We start from the raw sequence: 17,611 nt of genomic DNA on the forward strand, positions 1-17,611 counted from the left end.
CGACAACTCTGGTATCGCCCCAATCCCCAAGCGCTACCTTCCTGCCCCTGGAGCGCCCCCGCCCCTCTTTTTCACCGCCCAGCCCTTCTTCTTCGGCCGCCTCCTTTCCGAGACAAGCGCGCCGCCACCTCCGCCCTCCCACCCCGCCCGCGGCCTCAAGCCAGTGACCCGTCGGGTTCGCGTGCGCGCGTGTGTGAGAGAGAGAGAAGGGAGGGTGCCCCCAGCGCGCCTGCGCTCTGGCCTCCGTGGCAAGCCGGCGCGCAGGCGCGGCCATGAGCGCCCCGCCCCCTTCTTTGCCTCAGCGGGCGGAAGCGCAGCCCGACGCGAGGGGCGGGAGGAGGAGGTCGTTGGAGGCGCCTGTTCCGGTCGCGAGGGGCTTCCTGGTCGCAGCAGGCAGCGCTAGTGAGTAACGTGCGCGAGGGAGCGAGCTCGAGGACTAGGCGGCCTTGACCCCCCCGGCCAGGCCCGGCCAGCTGTTGGCGCGCCCGCTTTTCCCTCGCCCTCGCGCCGACCTTACCCAACTATCCTCTCCTCAGGTTGCCCAAATTTCATCCAACTGACGGGAATAACGCTCGTGTGGGTGGGTGTTTTCTTACGTTTTTACTTTTGTAAAGGATGGTTCTCTGTGGGGGGTGGGGAGCACTCTGCTCATGCTCGAAGGCACCGGCGTCCTTAACCTTTCCCTCCTGCTTCCCGTCAGGGATTGATGAGCCACAGCCTCCCTCAAACTTGGGTCCAACCAGATGTTGTTGGACTACAACTCCCATCTCCGAACGCTGGTCCTACTCGCAAGGGTTGATGGGAGTTGTAGTCCCAGCCACAACACCTGGGGACCCAAGTTTGAGAGAGGCTGTAGGAAGGGATACCATACTGCAGCATTTGTTAGGTCTTGTTCGCCTGTTGCGAGTTGAAGCTTCGTTTTGTTTAGAGAAAATGTATTTTTCACATGCTCTGAGGGGGACAGCGCATGGGATGTTGGGATGCTTGAGAAAAACTATTTGCGGTCCTGTTCAGCTTCAAAGTGTGGAAAGATTGTGTTGGCCACCCCCTCTCTTCCAACACAGCACAGTTGGCAGTTGCTCTTCGGGAAGGGGAGCGGGGAGTAGTGCCATGAGGCAGAGCTGTAGCTATGGAGGGGGTGGGGGGCTAGCCAAGTTTCTTGCCCTGGGTGAAGCCTCCATAGGGGCACCAAATGTGTGTTGGGTGTTTGTGTGCCAAACACGGTCTTTGGTCCGGGTGAAATAAAGCCTAATTTCGCCTATTCATGAAGATACTTAGTTCTACAGAGGCGTATATGAAGCATTTATGAAATTAGGAGTACAGAAATATTTTGGTATCTTGAACACATGGCACGTTCGTTATTGGCCAGGCTTTCTGTAACCAAGATGTTTGAACTGTGCTAGTGCTAGGTATTATATGGGTGTACAAAATATAAGAAGAGCTGAGTAGCCCTAGCCACAGTGCTATGTAGTCATTGCACTTACAAACCAGATTCCTATGAAAAGCCAAGAAGCAGGACATGAGCGCAACAGTACTATCCATACTTGTATACCACTGGTATTTAGAGGCTCACAGCCTCTGACAGTGGAGGCTAGAAACTCAGCCATTGTGTTTTGTAGCCATTTGATAGCCCGATCCTCCTGGAATTTGTCTAATACTCATTTACACCCATCCATTTAAAAAGCCATGGTGGCCACAACTATATCTTACGGAAGCAAATTTAACTATACACTGTGTGGAGAAGTACTTTCTGTTGTGTAACCTGAATCTTCCTGAATTAAGCTTCATTGAATGTCCCCAAGTTCAAGTATTATGTGAGGGAGGAGGGGAAAAAATCCCCCTCCATTTTTCCACACTGTTCACAGTTGTATACACCTCTATCACATGGCTTCTTACTTGCCTTTTCTGTAAATTAGAAAGTCCAAAATGTTGTTTCCTCAATTCAAGGGGAGTTGCTCTGACCCATTGATCACTTTGGTTGTCCTTTTCTGAACTTTTCAAACCCCACAATTTCCTTTTTAAGGGGAGGCAACCAGAACTTTACACAGTATTCAGAATATGCTCATGCCATAGATTTGTGTAATGGTATTATGATACCGGCAGTTTTATTTTCAGTTCCATTCCCAATGAACCCTAGCATGGAATTCTTTTTCACAGCTGCCATCTGCTGAGCCTGAGTTGACTTCATTGAACTATCCGCTACAATCACAATGTCTCGTTCCTGATCAGTCACTGCTAATTTAGAGCACATGAGTATATATGAGAAATTAAGGTGTGTGTCCCCACCGTCATTCATCCCTTTACACTGACTTACACTAAATTACATTTGCCATCTTACTCTCTGTTCACTCAGTTTGGAGAAAACCTTCTGGAAAGTTTCACAATCCTGTTTTGTTTTAACTCCCTGGACAATTTGGTGACTTGGCTACTTCGTTGTTCACCCCTAGCTCTTAAGTAATTTATGAAGATGCTAAAAAACACATCCCAGTACTGATCTTTGGGGAACTCATTCTATCTCTTTATTGGGAGAACTGTCCATTCCGTTTCCTGTTTCTTAAGCAGTTACTGATCCACAGTAAGATCTTTGTCAAAAGCTTTTGGAAAGTTTTAAGTAAGCAGTGTCAATTGGATCACCTCTATCTATATACTTGTTGACATTCTTGAGTCTAAAAGTTTAATGACACCGGACTTGCCCTTGCTGAAGCCATTCTGGTTCTGGTTCAGAAAGACTTGTTCTTCTGTACTCTATACTTGTTAATTCTACCAGTTTCCTCAGAACAAACATTAAGCTAACTAGCCTTTAATTTCTAGAATCCCGCTTGAATCTGTTTTTCAAAATTGATGTTGCATTGGCTGCTTTCCAGTCATCAGGTATGGAGGATGATCTTGGGGAAAGGTTACATATTTTTGTTAGAAGACCAGCAATTTCACATTTGAGTTCTCTGAGAACTCAGGTGGATGTCATATGGCAATTTGTCAGTTTTTATTTTTTCTGTTAGGCCTAGAGAACGTCATTTCTTGCCACCCCTTTCTTCCTCAGTTCCTCAGACTCCTATCCTGTGAATATTAGTTCAGGTACACAGTTCTGCCCTATATATTCTGCTGCAGAGACAGATTCAACAAATTCATTCAGCTTCTCTGTAATCTTCTTCAATACACATTGGATTCTCTTATCATCCAGAAGTCCAGCTGCCTCTCTAGCTGGTCTCCTGCTACAAATGTATTTGAAGAGTTTTTGTTGGTGGTGTTTGTTTATAGCATTGTGCTTGCAAATTATTTTTTAGCATCTCGTTGGCATTTCTTTTGCCAAAGTTTGTGTTGCATTTTGTTCTCCTGTTATAAAACCCACAGAATAACACTTTTATATAGCGTGTTTCAAATATTCATAGTGCTTTGTGCACAATAATGATCCCTACAGTAGCCCTGCTAGGTGAGCCAGTATTATTATCCCTATGTTGTAGGGTGAATGATAAAAAGTGGTTTGCTGAAGTCTATCATTGGTGGGAATTAAATTAGTAGAGTCTTGTTTATGAAAAGTATGCCACAATACATTGGCTGCATGGTGGTGTGTCACTATAAGCCATAAGCTGTGGCTTACCATGAGTGAGCAGTGTGCAAATGAATACTGCTGAATAGCTCCCATTTTGCCTTCATCTTGTTTTGCTGGGAGCAACAAAACATGAACCTTGCCTTTATGTGTGAACCAGTGCTCCTGGTTTGCTCCTCCCAAACTGTTTGGTGAACCAAGAACAAGCCTTGGCTGAACATCAGGAACAAACAACTGATGCTAGTTGCCATGTCACACTAAGTCAAGACTTCTTGATTTGTTGGTCCTTGCTTAATGAAGAGAGGTGCAAAATGAGAGTGATTCTGTAGGATGCAGTAGTTCACTGTTCACAGCAAGCCGCAGTTCATGGATTACCATGGCATATAAATTTGGCCAACAGATTGGTGCTGGATTCTTTGGGTTTGTTTGGTTTTTTAAAAGAAAAATATAATTTGTCATTGTAATAAGATACAGATTTTGTCCATCTTTCAACTGGAGATGGGAAGGCCCGGGGTGGTAGGAAACAATGGAAAAATGGGGGGATGTCCCAATTTTTCTGTTTCTCCTCTAATTTGTTCTCAAAAATAAAAAGCCCAGACAAATTTTGAATCATGAGTTTTCTCTCGGTTTTTCCGGTTTCCCTCCCACCTCAGGTCCTTTGCATCTCTCAGATAGGGTTATTGCTTTTTAGCTTGGCCTATTGCAGTTAGTCCAACCATTTATCAGGTCCCTGGAGAAAAACAAAAGCTTATTGTGATCAGACTATATTATAATTACAGACATGGTGACATCATTTTAATTGTTTTTACTATTAAATACAGAGTTGAAAAGCTGGTAATTAATGGTGGATATAGTTAAAGCAGGCTTTGGCAAACATTTCAATCCAATGCACTTGCACTTGCTGTTGCTTTTTGTTCCTTAAAAATACTGCTATTTTCACCTGGATTTGGAACTTCTCGCCTCCCTGAAACCTGGTTGGTGCCTGCAGTATTAACATTCAGATGGCAGCCCAATATTTTGTTTCTTACATTTACTTTGGCATTTGTTACTGATGTTCAGCTGAGAGTTTTTTTTTGTGATTCTATTGATAATAACTTTTTATTTCCTCACAGTTTGATTGTTACCCACCCTGAGATCTTTCACAAAATAGAATAGAGTGGAACAGAAACAGCTTGATTAAATGCCACTAAAAGAAGTTTGTCTAGTAAAAATTTCCTATTTCCTTGTCTTTAAGAAGTTTATAGCCCCAGGCACTTTCCCTGCTTCTTCAGGTAGGATTCTGAAAGAACCCCCCCCCCCTGCTGAAATGCTGAAGATCTGCTGCCAGTCAGTGTAGAGAGTACTTAGCTAGATAGCCTTATCCCAAGTCATATCGCTGGTCTATGTTCCTATGTACTGTTTGTGATTTGTGAGTTGTGACTGGCAGGTGAAACACAGATTGCTTTCCCCCAGTATGTGCCAAGATTTTCTCTAGGCATCAGACTTCTTTATATTTTTCTCTTGAGTGTAAATCTTCTCTGTTCTTAAAAACTCTATTCTTGTGCTTTACTGAGGAGCCGGGGAACTCTTTAAATAGTATACCCTATCGCAGGTAATTCCTTGTCTCCATCTTACATTGGTTCACAGATGTTGTGTTGCATCTGTGTAGCATGGCAATATGGCTTGACTTGATAGCCTTGAGTCAACAACCACCCCTTCATCGTCTGCTTTGTGTGAAGGGGTGGTTATTAAGTTATTTCCTGTGAGAAATATCCCCACAGTCTAAGGCTCGTATGAATGAGCTCAAAGTGTGGAAAATTAAGCCCCTCACAGCATGCATTGTGTTCTTTTAACTCCAAGGCTTCTACTGTTACCATGCCAGGGCCTGTTAGCTTTACTTAAGATATGAAAGTGGTCCCTGGCTTGCTAATGTTGTGTCAGTTTATGGATTTTGTTTGCTATGGAATGAGAAAAGTGCTTTCTACTAGGGGGTATGAGTGATGTTATAAAAATGCCCAGCCAATAATTTTTTGTCAAGTGCCTCAGATCTATACAAAGTGAAAAGGGAGAACAGGCCCTGTCTGCAGGCTTACATGCTGAAGTATTGCCACACAGCTGAAATTATGGTGCTATCATTTAATATTTCACCATTCTTCCCAGCTCTATGCATTTATATTTACTACTTTTATTGTAAAAAATCAGTTTCTGTGGAAATTCTTTTGATATTTTCACTGACTGCAAACAGGGTGGTGAAGTAAGCATGATTATTTTGTGATATCTTTGGGTTACTGCCAGCTACACATCATCTGGGTTCTGTTGGTTTGAATCTTTCTTATTTATTTATTTACACATCATCTGGGTTCTGTTGGTTTGAATCTTATTTATTTATTTATTTATTTATTTATTTATTTATTTATTTTATTGAATTTGTATACCGCCCTATACCTGGAGGTCTCAGGGCGTTTCACAGAGTAAAATCAAAATATAAAACCACAAAATACGTAATCGAAGTAAAAACAATCCAATAGCCCCCACCCCCTTCTGAATTTATCATGTTGGCAATTGAACTGCATCTTTTAGAAGTAAGTGGAAGAAAAGCAACTTCGTTGATCACCAACCCATATGTCTTGTGGTAGCCATTTCTTTATTCCCTGGGCTAGCTGCCTCTAGTTCCCTTCTTACCCTTGGAGGAAGACAGAGCATTCAGACAGTCAATGTGCCACTTTCCTGTGGCAAGTAGCATTTACCCCTTTGCAAGCCTATATCTAGCAAAGTGTAAGGATGCCTGGTTGTGTGCCTAAATAACTTGTTCTGACTCTTTAAATCTGAGGCTGGCAGTGTGAACCATCCCTGGATGAGGGGTCAAAAGGGGCGAGCACAGGGCTGCCCCGACCTTAAGTGGCCTCGCTAAGGCCCGCCCCTGCCGCCAGCTGATTGGCTGGCGCCACAGGGGATGGTAATTGGGGGAATCCCTGCCTCCCGCGAGGCTGGCGCCAGCCTCGCGGGAGCGAGTGTGGGTGGGTTGTGATCCCGCAAACCCCCCTCCTCCTGATGATCGGAAGGGGCATTGCCAGCCACAGACACAGTGCACCTTTGTGTCACCTGTGTAGATGCTCTCATTTTTATTTTTATTTTAAAAAAGAGGCCAGTATGTATTTAAAAGCGAGATGCCATGCCTTGTATAAGCGCACAGCCTTCATAAATGTGATGCGTACTTTTGTACTCAATTTATCCACAGTTGAATGAGCCATAGTTGAATGGCTGTGAGTGGCTAGTGTCAAAAAACAATCTTGCCCAAACATTGTCACCACCTGCAGAAAATGTAGTGGTTTCTGTATTCTTGAGGGACTCATCAGGTATTCAGAATGAAAGCAAAAGAAAAGGTGAGAGCCCAGTTTGTAAGGTTTTGGCCTTGGAGACTTAGGGATCCACTTAGTTTCCAGAATGATTTGGGGTACTTAGGTGGTACCATTGGTGCCTCTCTTGTTGCACTAGCAGGATGTGAAATGGGTTTGCTGGTGCTATAGGCAGAGATGCTCCTTGATGCATTTCATTGGACCCCAGCTCCCTGTTTTAACGAGGAGCCAGGGAACCTGAAGTATACGGAGATGGCTTGAATGCCAATACTGGAAAGACTGTGTTGAATCTAACCAACCATTTCATAGTGTCCAATTGCAGACCTGTGTTGTGATGGCAACAAAGAGGTAGTGTTTCTCTTTTTCTCCCTCCTTTGCTTCAGTGAAATTATGTCCATATGTGTTCTTCCAGGTGGTGAGGGTCTAACCCTAAGGTGAACCAAAGGCTGATCACTGCAATGTCTTGGCTATATTATTTGCTGATAAACTTGCTGACATTGGTCCAACTTGGACACAGCCATAGGGGCATAATTGAAATTGGCAGTGTTGGACTCAGTCCTCTTGGTGCAGTAGCTAGGATAATTCTGATCTGTTCTACCTTGAGGATGTTGTTCATCTTAGCGAGTGAAAACCTGTCTGTTGCAGCTGAGTAGACCCGTGGCCAGGGTTGTTAATGGTTCATTATTGGATGGTGAAATTCTTCCAGTTCTGAAGGAAGTGTTCTTTCAACTGCTTTTAAAACAGCTTTCGTCAAATCTAATTGAGACGAGTTGGAGGTGACGCTGGTATAAAATTGAAAGTAGTTTGGAGGGAGATTGATTGGACTCCAGTAAACTCCTTAAAACATGCATAGGAGTACACTGTTAAAGTGGTTGGCCTGAGGTTTTGTGCATTTTAAAAGTTGGTACTTGCATGTAAATGAAATCTTCATTTGGTATTGATTAGCATCATTCATTATTTTGGTTTGTCTGTTTCTTTTGCTAGATGAAAAATACTTTCCACAATGCTTGGTGGATATGATGATATAGAAGCATTTGAAGATGATCTCTACTGTGAAGAGTCTTCTAGTGAAGAAAGTATTGATAGCGAAGTAGAATTTCACCTTTATAGTCAAGTCCATTATGCACAAGGCCATGACGATGCCATTGGAGAAGAAACTGAAGAACATGGATCTGGGCAAAAGCAGAGTTCAGTTAGTAAAGAGCAAAAAAACAACAACTTTATTATAATTTCAGACAGTGAAGTCACTCATGTTTCTGATAGTCCAGATGTTATCACCTTGTCAGACACCGAAGACAGCATTTACAGAAGCAGGCTCCAGAAGCGAACAACACCAGGAGCTCCAGTGCCAGGAAGAACACACAGTCTTGCAGAGCTCACCTTGCCAAAGCCCACTAGACATTCTTCTCAGATTACTCCAAATTCAAAGGGATGGACCACAGGAACTTCAAAAAAGGAGAAAAGGACTAGTGAAAAGTCTGTCTCCTTTCATCGTGAAGGTGTTCGCATGATCCACAAGATCTTAGTAATAGAGGACAGCTCTTCTAGTGATGAGAATGCAGATGATGTGAGAAGCATTGCCTCTGAAAGTGATAATGTAGAGAGCTGGATGCTGCTGGGAGGTGCCAGAGACGACAAAGATGACAACATCCTCTTAAACCTCGAGGGCTGTGGAACATTAGCCAGTGAAGGTTAGTATGTTTTTTTTAGGATTATAACTCCAAATAGAGCTCAGAACTATGATGACGATCTGGCTGTTCTGATGGAAACAATGAGTGATAGCCAGTTGTAACAGCACACTTGTGTAATGGGCATTTTGGTAGCAGAAGCCCCATTCTTAGCATAGCTGTTATCTGCTGAATATAAAAGTTCGTTTCAGGACAATTCCTAAAGTGTGTTATTGCTGTTAATTTTTATTTTTTTAAAAAAGCTTTCCTTATCACAGTTTATCATTCTAATACAGGTTACCTTCCAAAAGCTGGAGATTTGCTCAAAGTAGACACTGGTAACTTCATTATAAAGTATCTATTGTTTATTTATCACTCGCCAGGGTGTATGGAGTGTTAGGGGAGGCATAGTACTTCTGGTGGGGAACATGTTGTGCTCCTTCTGGGATAGTTTGTCCACCTGAAACAGCATGAAACAGCAGTCATACCCTGGGAATGGCTTTGATTAGCTGGCTAAACTAGGTGAGGATAGCTGATGGGCGGATTGAGTGGAAGAGACCAATAGTGGGTCCAATGGTCAAGAAGGCAGGTTCTGCACATGCTGTAGAGGGAAGTGAGGGGCAAATGGCGCTTGTCAACCTGGGAAGGTAGCCCATCTAGGAGAAGGAATCCTAAACCTCTGTTTTGGGGGAGATCATTGGGAATAGCAAAGGCCAAGGAGTAAACCCTACACAAATCTGGAGTGGAGTCCCTAAGATGGCTGGATGGTGCCTTATACACCTCCTTCCGGCAACTCCTGGCACCAAGTTGTTGGCAAATGTATTGCTCTGCTTTCCTTTGGACCACATCAGCAAGGCTGAGAGGGAGGTTTGTAATCTGGGCAGCCCAGGACACTGCCAAGGCTTGCGCTGCTAACATAGCAGCTTGATTTCACTCCCAGAGGCACATTCTGTTGTCTATCGAGACAGACTGATGTCAACAGCAGTCACCAGCCAACTTTATTCTTCCCATTCCCTTACTTTGTTTACCATATAGCCCAGCCTTCCTCAGCCCAGTGCCCTTCAGATGCTTTAGACTACAGTTCACATCTGTCCCAGCCAGCACAACCCAGCCCCATTCTGAGTGAGGCTGAATGATTGTAATCCAAAGTATCTGAAGGGCACCAGGTTGGGGAAGGCTGATCTAGCCTGATGACAAGTTCTGTAACTTGCACACTATTCTGTGACTTTTTGCTTGGCCTAATAAAGGTATTGCTCCAATATGGAATTCGAAATCCTTCCTGAAGTGTGTCTTTCATATGATGCACCCTCAGCTCCTGCTTTGAACACCCTGCAGTTTATAACACAAGAGGAAGGGTAATCTGTGTACCTGTTGGTACTGAGTTATAATATTAAGTATATTTCAGATATTTGAGCTTTATTGTAAATTGCAAATGTGAACATTTCCTAATTTTCAGAAGTCTTTTGATTTTGCTGGGAAGCAAATACCTAAGTGTGACTTCAGAAGACAGTTTTTCAGGTTTCCTGGTCCCAAGGTTTTAAGGGCTTTAAAAAAAGCAAGACCAGTGATTTAACAAACACCTTGGGACCAGGATACCTGAAACACTGTCTTCTTCTACATGCCTGTACCATATGAGCTTCAGAGGCCCTGCTCTGAGTGCCTGCACCAAATAAAATGAAGGGGATGGCTACCAGAGACAAAGACGTCTCAATGGTTGCATCCAGGCCATGCCATTCCCTCTCCAGAGAGGGTTGGTTGGCACCAACTTCATGGTCAGTTTGGCCTCAGTTAAAGACTTTTTGAAAGCTCTCAGGCATTAAAAAAATCTATTTTTAATGTTCTGAACCACTGCTGCAGATTTTGGGTAGGATATTTTTATTCTTTCTCTTTTTTTATGCTGCTGTTTTTATGTAAATGTTATGGTATGATATTGTGTATTTACTTACATTTGCATGCTTTATTTGTGAGCTGCCCAGAGAACCATTTGTTTTGTGATTAATTACCATAAATATGGAGTAAATTCTTATTTCAAACTAAGGTTTTATATGTTTGAGCTATACATGTGTCGAGTTTCCCATGGCTTGTTTTCTGCCCAAGATGTTAGCCTTTGAAAAATAATGGCTGTAAGCCATGGCAATGATCCTAGGCAAACCTTGGGTTCACACTTGTCATTTGTCCTCCACTGAGCCCTGAAGAGTTCAGAGGTTTTCACTCCTGCTTTCTGTTAACAACAGTTCAGCGTTGCATCCAAATCCTAAACTGTGGCTAATCTTAACTGTGGCTTGTTGAAATAAGCCAGCTCCATAACCTACTGTTCCAGGTGTGCTTCTTTGAAAAGAACCACGTTACGACTAACAGTTTGTTGTGTTCAGATGAAACAGCAAGCTGTGGTCAATCAAAGATTGAAGCAGATGTTTCCAAACTCTTCATAAGTCCTGGAAAAGAGAGTTAGCATTGTGCATGCCCAAGGTACCGGCTCAAACTGGGATGATTGATCTCTTACAGCAGTGAAAATATGTACCTCTCCTCTTCTTAGGTGTAATTTTTTACCAAATCCCCACCCCCCGCTACTGTGCTGATCTTCACATTTTTAATATTGGGCAAAAACAGTTTCAGTGCACTAGCAGGCCTGTCCATCTTCATGCTGAAAGCTGCTACAACTTGTTTTTCTTTACAACTAATAGGATGGCTTTTGTAACATTCTCATTCCCTGATGGCATGCAGGAAGGAATATCTAAATCAGAGCTTTCCAAACTTTTCATGTTGGTGACACAATTTTTAAACATACTTCATTTCGTGACACGGTAATTCAGTTTTATTAACCCCTTTCCAGCCCTAGGAGGAGCACGGGGAGCGTTCACGTGACACACCTACAAACTGTAGCCAACACACTAATATGTCACAATGCACAGTTTGGAAAGCTCTAAATGTTTCCAGAATAGTCCCTAGTTTATTTCCTTCTCGCCCTCTCTCTGTTTGATTTGGGTATTAATTTATCAGCAATACGGTGAAATCCAGTTGTGTCAGTCTGCTAGTGAAACACACTTCTGATTGTTTGATGGGACTATACTGCTCTCTCTTTCCTCCTAAAGCCCCCTTTGTGTTCTCAAAATGTTCTAGAATGTTGGGGGACCTTCCAGAGTAAATTTGGGTGTGTGTGCACAAGAGGGAGGAGAAATCCCATTGTGTAAGCAGAAATCCGTTGGTGTGACGTTGAGTCACACTGGATATATACCGGGTGCTACTGAATTGTGCTGCATTTTGCAGCAATTGCTCAGCAGATTGTATGCCTTATTAAAAGCTTTGGAACCTTTATTGTGGCTTTGGCTAGCATTTTAATAATTCTGGAAACTGATGCATTTAGATACTTCAACTAGTTTACATGACCTTTCCATGGTGCAGTCATTCTTGCTTTCCCTGTATTTTCTGACATCTACCTGCTAATTTGGAAAGTGGCTAGCTTTAAATCCTATCCAACGTTAGTCTTGTTCCAGAAGTGATAAGTGACTAAACAAAAAATATGTGTGTTTTCAGAATAACATTTTGCTCTAGATAAACTGTTTTTGTTGTTGAAATTTTCACAATTGCCCTGTTAAAATTAGGCAGTAACAACGGTCAGAATTTGTGATGGTTTGGATCACAGTGTACACTTTTTCCAGCCTAGATTTTGATGAAAGAAAGGGAGTGAAAAGAGAAATTTGAAGAGCAGAATGTGTAGGAAATGACCGGTCATGTAAGCAGATGTACTTTAGAGTTATTTATGTTGTCCACTACATTACAAAATTGACAAAGTGTGGTTGTTGTTTTTTTTTTAAAAAAATTGACTTTAAATATTACACTGTGTTTGGAACAGATTTGCTTTTTATCTAATGTTAATGCTATCTGTTCATATCACTATTTATGGAGACTTTTAATCATGAATTAATGAGAGGAACACACTCTTCTAAAAGGAAGGAAGGTTTTTAAAGATAGGCACTCATTTTTAATAAGCCCCTCTTATTGAACATAGCAGGCCCTACTGTGTATATGGTGGTGTTCAATACTTTTTTCCAAAAATAATGTTTGGGGTACAGTACTCTCATTTTCCTACTCATATTGAAATACTGCCCCTCAATGAGGCCAAACTTAGATTCACTAAATGTTTAGGGGTGTGCGCACCCCTGCATCCCCCCAGGAAAAAAAATCACTGGTGGTGTTTATTCCACATGCAGTGTAGCTACTAGGCACACTCAGTGTTAGGGAAACTAAATGTTGATTCTGTAAGGTTTCATGTCATTAATGTTAACACTGGAACTTCAGGTGATGTTTTGGCAGTTCACTACCTATGTATGTTGGGGAAATAATCTGAAATTTTGGCATTAGTCCTTGGTAAAGTTAAAAACCTTCTGCTGAACAGCTATTTTTTAAACAACAGTTTTTTACCAGTAAAGAGAGAAGCAGAAAACTGAACTAGTATGTTGGGAAAACAACATTTTAGTTCAAAATGATTTGTTTTCCTTACTGATCTTTTTGTTTCCTTGTGGTGGTAATCCGTTGTTTTTGATCCTTGAAAATTGTAGCGACATCTAGTATAGAACTGATACTTTCTTAGTAATTTTTTGTGAATGTTTAATTTGAAAGGAAATCATTCTATTGCTGTAGTAGAAAAAATACTATGTCTTTTAAACCTTGGGACTTTTTCAGAAAGCTTCTATCATCTTTTATTAGGAATCTTTAAAACTGTTTTTCCATCTGACCAATAAAACTATTTTTTGCTTACATAGAAATGAGGTAAATTTTACGTAAGTTGACTTTGTACTGAAACTGAACCATTCAAGAAAATATATTTTCAACGATAGGTGGTTAAAGCATTATTCCTAGAACAGAACTATAAAATGCTGCAGTTTTTACCACTTACAGTTAGAATAGGAAAAGTAGCTATTTTAGTATTTTCTGCTTTTGTGCTGTCAAAATGCTACACTTTCAGTTTACTGAGAGGCTGATCTTTGTCACAAAACATTTTTGATGCTTTTCAGAACGTTATTTTCATCATGTTAAGGCAAAAATAAATGAAACCTGAATTTTCTTGTAAAATGGGGGCATTGTGCCTTGTGAGATAATATTTATTTGTACATCTTGAAGAAAATGTGTACTTTGCAGCATCACAGTGTGAAGGGCTGCTTGTAAGAGAACTTTAATCTTACATACGTTTAAAAACATTGGGCAAGATTTAAGCAGAAAACGGTTTTAGTAAGTATAGTTAAGATCTATTAGGAGCTCTAAAATATACAGGGAAAGTTCATGTAATCATCCTACCATTAAAAAGCTGTACTCAGTTCTTGCGATGATTGTTACAGCTTCATAGTTTTTTAATTATTATTATTATTCCACCATTTGATATTCTCTAAAATAGATGGGATTTTCTTACTTTTAAGTCCATAGATTCAAAATGAAATCTTGATTTGACAATGTTAACATACATATTAAGATGATAAGTAAATTAAGTTACAATTTTCCAGAAGGATAGATTAAGTTAGTCATGCCACAGCAAATTAAATTCATAGGTTGGTGTAAAAAAAAAATATGACTTCTGTCCATGCACTGCAGGACCATTGAATTGGTGAATAACTTTGGAATGATGTAATATGTTCTGCTTTTCATGGAGAAGAATGCACCAAGTTTAAAGCTGCTGCTGCTGCTTTATTTTTAACTTTTCTTCTTGCTTTTGTTTATGGGAATGTTAACATTATTTAAACATAGGAAGAGCTTTTTGTGCATGAATTATAACACTGTGCACCCTGGAGCTGTAATAAGCAATGGGAATCCTTCTACCCCTCTTCACTAGGAACAGCACATGCATATGGATATTTGATTAAAGGAAAAAAAGTTAATCTTCTTTGCAGTGTAATGTGGATACTCTTGAATCTCTTGATTATTTAAAAAAAAATTAATAAAACTAATAAAGTTTGTGTGGAAATCTCTGGTGATCTAGGCTAAGTATACCTGCAGCCTTCACAGCCTCCTTTTATCTGTGCAGATTTCTCTGCCTATTGTGGACCATGGCTTTAACTAATTTAAATTTCCCATGGCTTTGGGTTGCAGACTAGGTTTTCTGCAAGAGTGCCCATGCTTACATGGTCATATATTCTGGGTGACTTTTTCCACTTTTCCCCCTTTTTTGTCATTTTGTTGATTGTTAAAGGGGGAATTTTTTTTCCACTTCCCTCATCAGTTTGATCTTTCTTCCTTATCCCCATCTATTAATGTTTCTTATAGGTTGGGGAAGAAGCTTTGCATTGTTGTTTGAGCTGTGAGGTTGGGTGGGAAAAGTAATTTAGTCTGTTTTTTGGTTTTTTTTACATAACATTTTATAACAATTAAACGGAGTGCAGATGTGCCCCTTTGGAAAAAAAGATGATGGCAACAGTGCGTCAGATCTGCTTTAGCAGTTGGCAAAAGTCAGTGTGAGATAAGATTAAATTATATGTAGACAGCATTGCCATTATAATTTGATAATTAGTTTGTTGTCATTCTGGCCAAGTGGTGGCAGAAGCAAAGAGAGGAATCTTAACTATGAGAAGTATATATGGTATGAAAATAATCCAGAACATTATTTGAAATGAAAGAAGATGAAAAAAGATTGGAATAGCAACCCTTTGAGCAGGCTAAACATGTAATATTAGTGTATGAGAGATAGTTAATAATATAAATTATTGTAAAATATAAGGTGGAAGGAAGTAGTTGAACCTTGGTAAGCCTTGGCATTATTAGATTTACATTTGTAAAAAGAAGCCCGATGCATTGTGACATACACTGCCTGACTTCAATACTTTTATGATAGTATCTCCAAACAAGGGTCGTAAAAGTTGGAGTTTGTGTATTTATTTCTGTGCCTTCCCTGCATTTATTCCAATAGTTACTGGTGAGTAATGGCTGCTATACAAGCTTAAGAAAGAGAGACAAGCGGATGCATTTGCTTCGCTTTGGCCATCAAACAGCACCCTAAATAATCACATTCTGATTAGATTTTAGTTGTTGATTTAATTAGTTCTGACTAATATTTGATACTGTTGCAGATAGCTGTTGTGAAAACCTGTCCTTTAAAGAAACATTCTTGCACCTCATGCCTAAAACAAGCTCTGCCATAATAAGCTGGTCTTAATTTCAAATAAATTCATGACCATGGTTTTGTTTTGTACAGTTACTTTGTACACTGGCATCTTCTAAAAATAATGTCAGTACTTGGATCTTATTGTATTTATAAGTGTAGTGACCAATATTGGGGTCTCGACATCTGCATAGTTGCCTGGAATAAAATAATAATCACTTCCTCATCCCCAACCTCTGGTGACATATTTGTTCTTTAGCATGTTAGAATAACAAAAGTCATAGAGTACTTGACGTTTTCATTCTTATAATCTTATGTTTGTCTATTACAAGCCAGTATTACACCAGCATTTGGTTAGCCTTGCCATTCTATCTTTTAAGCCCCGCCTCAGAACCCCCCCAACCATTAAAAATGGAGAAGTCTTATGTCATCCAAGCAGTGTTTTCATTCTCAAAGTCCCATGAGTATGGAGTGTGTTTTAACATAAATATACCTGCATTTTGATCAGCCTCCCCAACTGTTTTGTTTGTACTTTGCAAAATTTGGTAGTTCTATTTTGGTTGGTTGATTATTATTTTTTTGCAGAACTTTAACGTGGTAATACATATGGTATAATTACAGTATTGAAAATGAGAGGGGCAAGAGTACTGACAGAGTATTCCAAGAAAGCCTAATATTAAGATAATTTCACTCGTAACGCTTTAAAAATCCTGACTCATATCTCTTGTGCAGTGCCAATCTGATTAAATTCTGGGAAAAGAAGAAAGCATGGCAAAATCTACCACAGCTCCTCTAAATATTATCTTTTATCATGCATGTGTAGCCCTGCTAATATAAAGTTATGACATCACAATGCTTCTGGCTATAAAGTTTACTTGCCCTAATCCAAGCCTGGAAAAGGCCTTTCTCTAGGGAATGTCCTTCTTTCCTTCCTCATGTGTAAAACGGTGGTTTGGGAGACCACATCCAGGCCAGGGATTGAGCACACCCTGCTCCTGAATGATACCTTTGCAGCCACGCACGCACCCAGTGATCTATTTGTCACCTATTTTTGGTGGGGTGTGTGTGCGTGCGGGATTAAATGCAGGCACCCCCTTCTTCCCCTCATCCTTGGCCACAGTAGGGGGTAAAAGCTGCTGAATTCATACTCTTTTACCGGAAAAAGAAACCGTGAAACAGTGAGCAAATCTTTTCTCTAACACATTTTTTAAAATATAAATATATATATTTTTCAATCCAAGATACGGCAATCACATGTGAATGCATTTTCTTCTTTCCTCTTTTTTTGCATATACTTGTGGGCCCTTCAGCCTAGTGAAGTAAATCAGTCTCTTGACAATTAAATTATGCTTCTATATAGTATGCACAATTACAATAATGGGGAAAAAACTTGCTGTGTAATGTAGCCCTGGTGGTCATTATTTTATTTATCCAATGTCCACTGTTAGCCTGACATGTATTTAACAGAAGAAAAAAAGTTAAAAGGATTAGATAGGGTCTGCGCACTGTTCAGGGAGACAATGATAGGATATGAGGAACAACATTCAGGGCAGTTCACTGAAGCAGAGAGAGAAATCAGTCTACATTTGTAGTATGTGACTTCTTAAAATATTCTCATGTAAAGAGGATTGCTGCCAATTTGTATAATGTTATGACTTAGATTCTTTATGGTGCAGAGCCCTTAAGCACATCTCTTTCAGACATCTGAATTGATAGAAGTTGTGGGGTGCATGGGCAATGGTGAACATGTTATCTAGCTATAGAACACAGTTGCAAGATCTATATTTCTCAGTTTTAGACAGATTACATTTACTCTCAAAACAATTTTCATCATACTGAAATGGGTGTAGTGGCAATTCTATAATCTTCATAATCCAATGATGGAAAATATAATCATGAACATTATAGATTTCTGTTGCTTTTCTCTTTGCTAATAATGTCCCTTTCTTTGCGGGAATTTGGGTGTAAGTTTCAG

At 40.5% G+C, this 17,611-nt stretch overlaps 1 protein-coding gene across 3 annotated transcripts in view; it reads left to right on the forward strand.

The window, feature by feature from the left end:
- Positions 1–270: 270 nt before the first annotated feature.
- The window catches only part of ZCCHC7 (zinc finger CCHC-type containing 7), a 124,269-nt gene continuing 106,928 nt past the window's right edge, over positions 271–17,611 (forward strand). The window contains exons 1-2 of one of the 3 annotated variants that reach the window (XM_028711495.2): positions 271–402; positions 7,867–8,573. In XM_028711495.2, the coding sequence (XP_028567328.2) occupies positions 7,886–8,573 (688 nt within the window). In that variant the 5' untranslated portion in view covers positions 271–402; positions 7,867–7,885. The other 2 variants (XM_028711494.2, XM_028711496.2) reach the window with 2 other exon arrangements.

Source organism: Podarcis muralis, chromosome 17 (assembly GCF_964188315.1).
Source record: "Podarcis muralis chromosome 17, rPodMur119.hap1.1, whole genome shotgun sequence".
Classification (NCBI taxonomy): Eukaryota; Metazoa; Chordata; class Lepidosauria; order Squamata; family Lacertidae; genus Podarcis; species Podarcis muralis.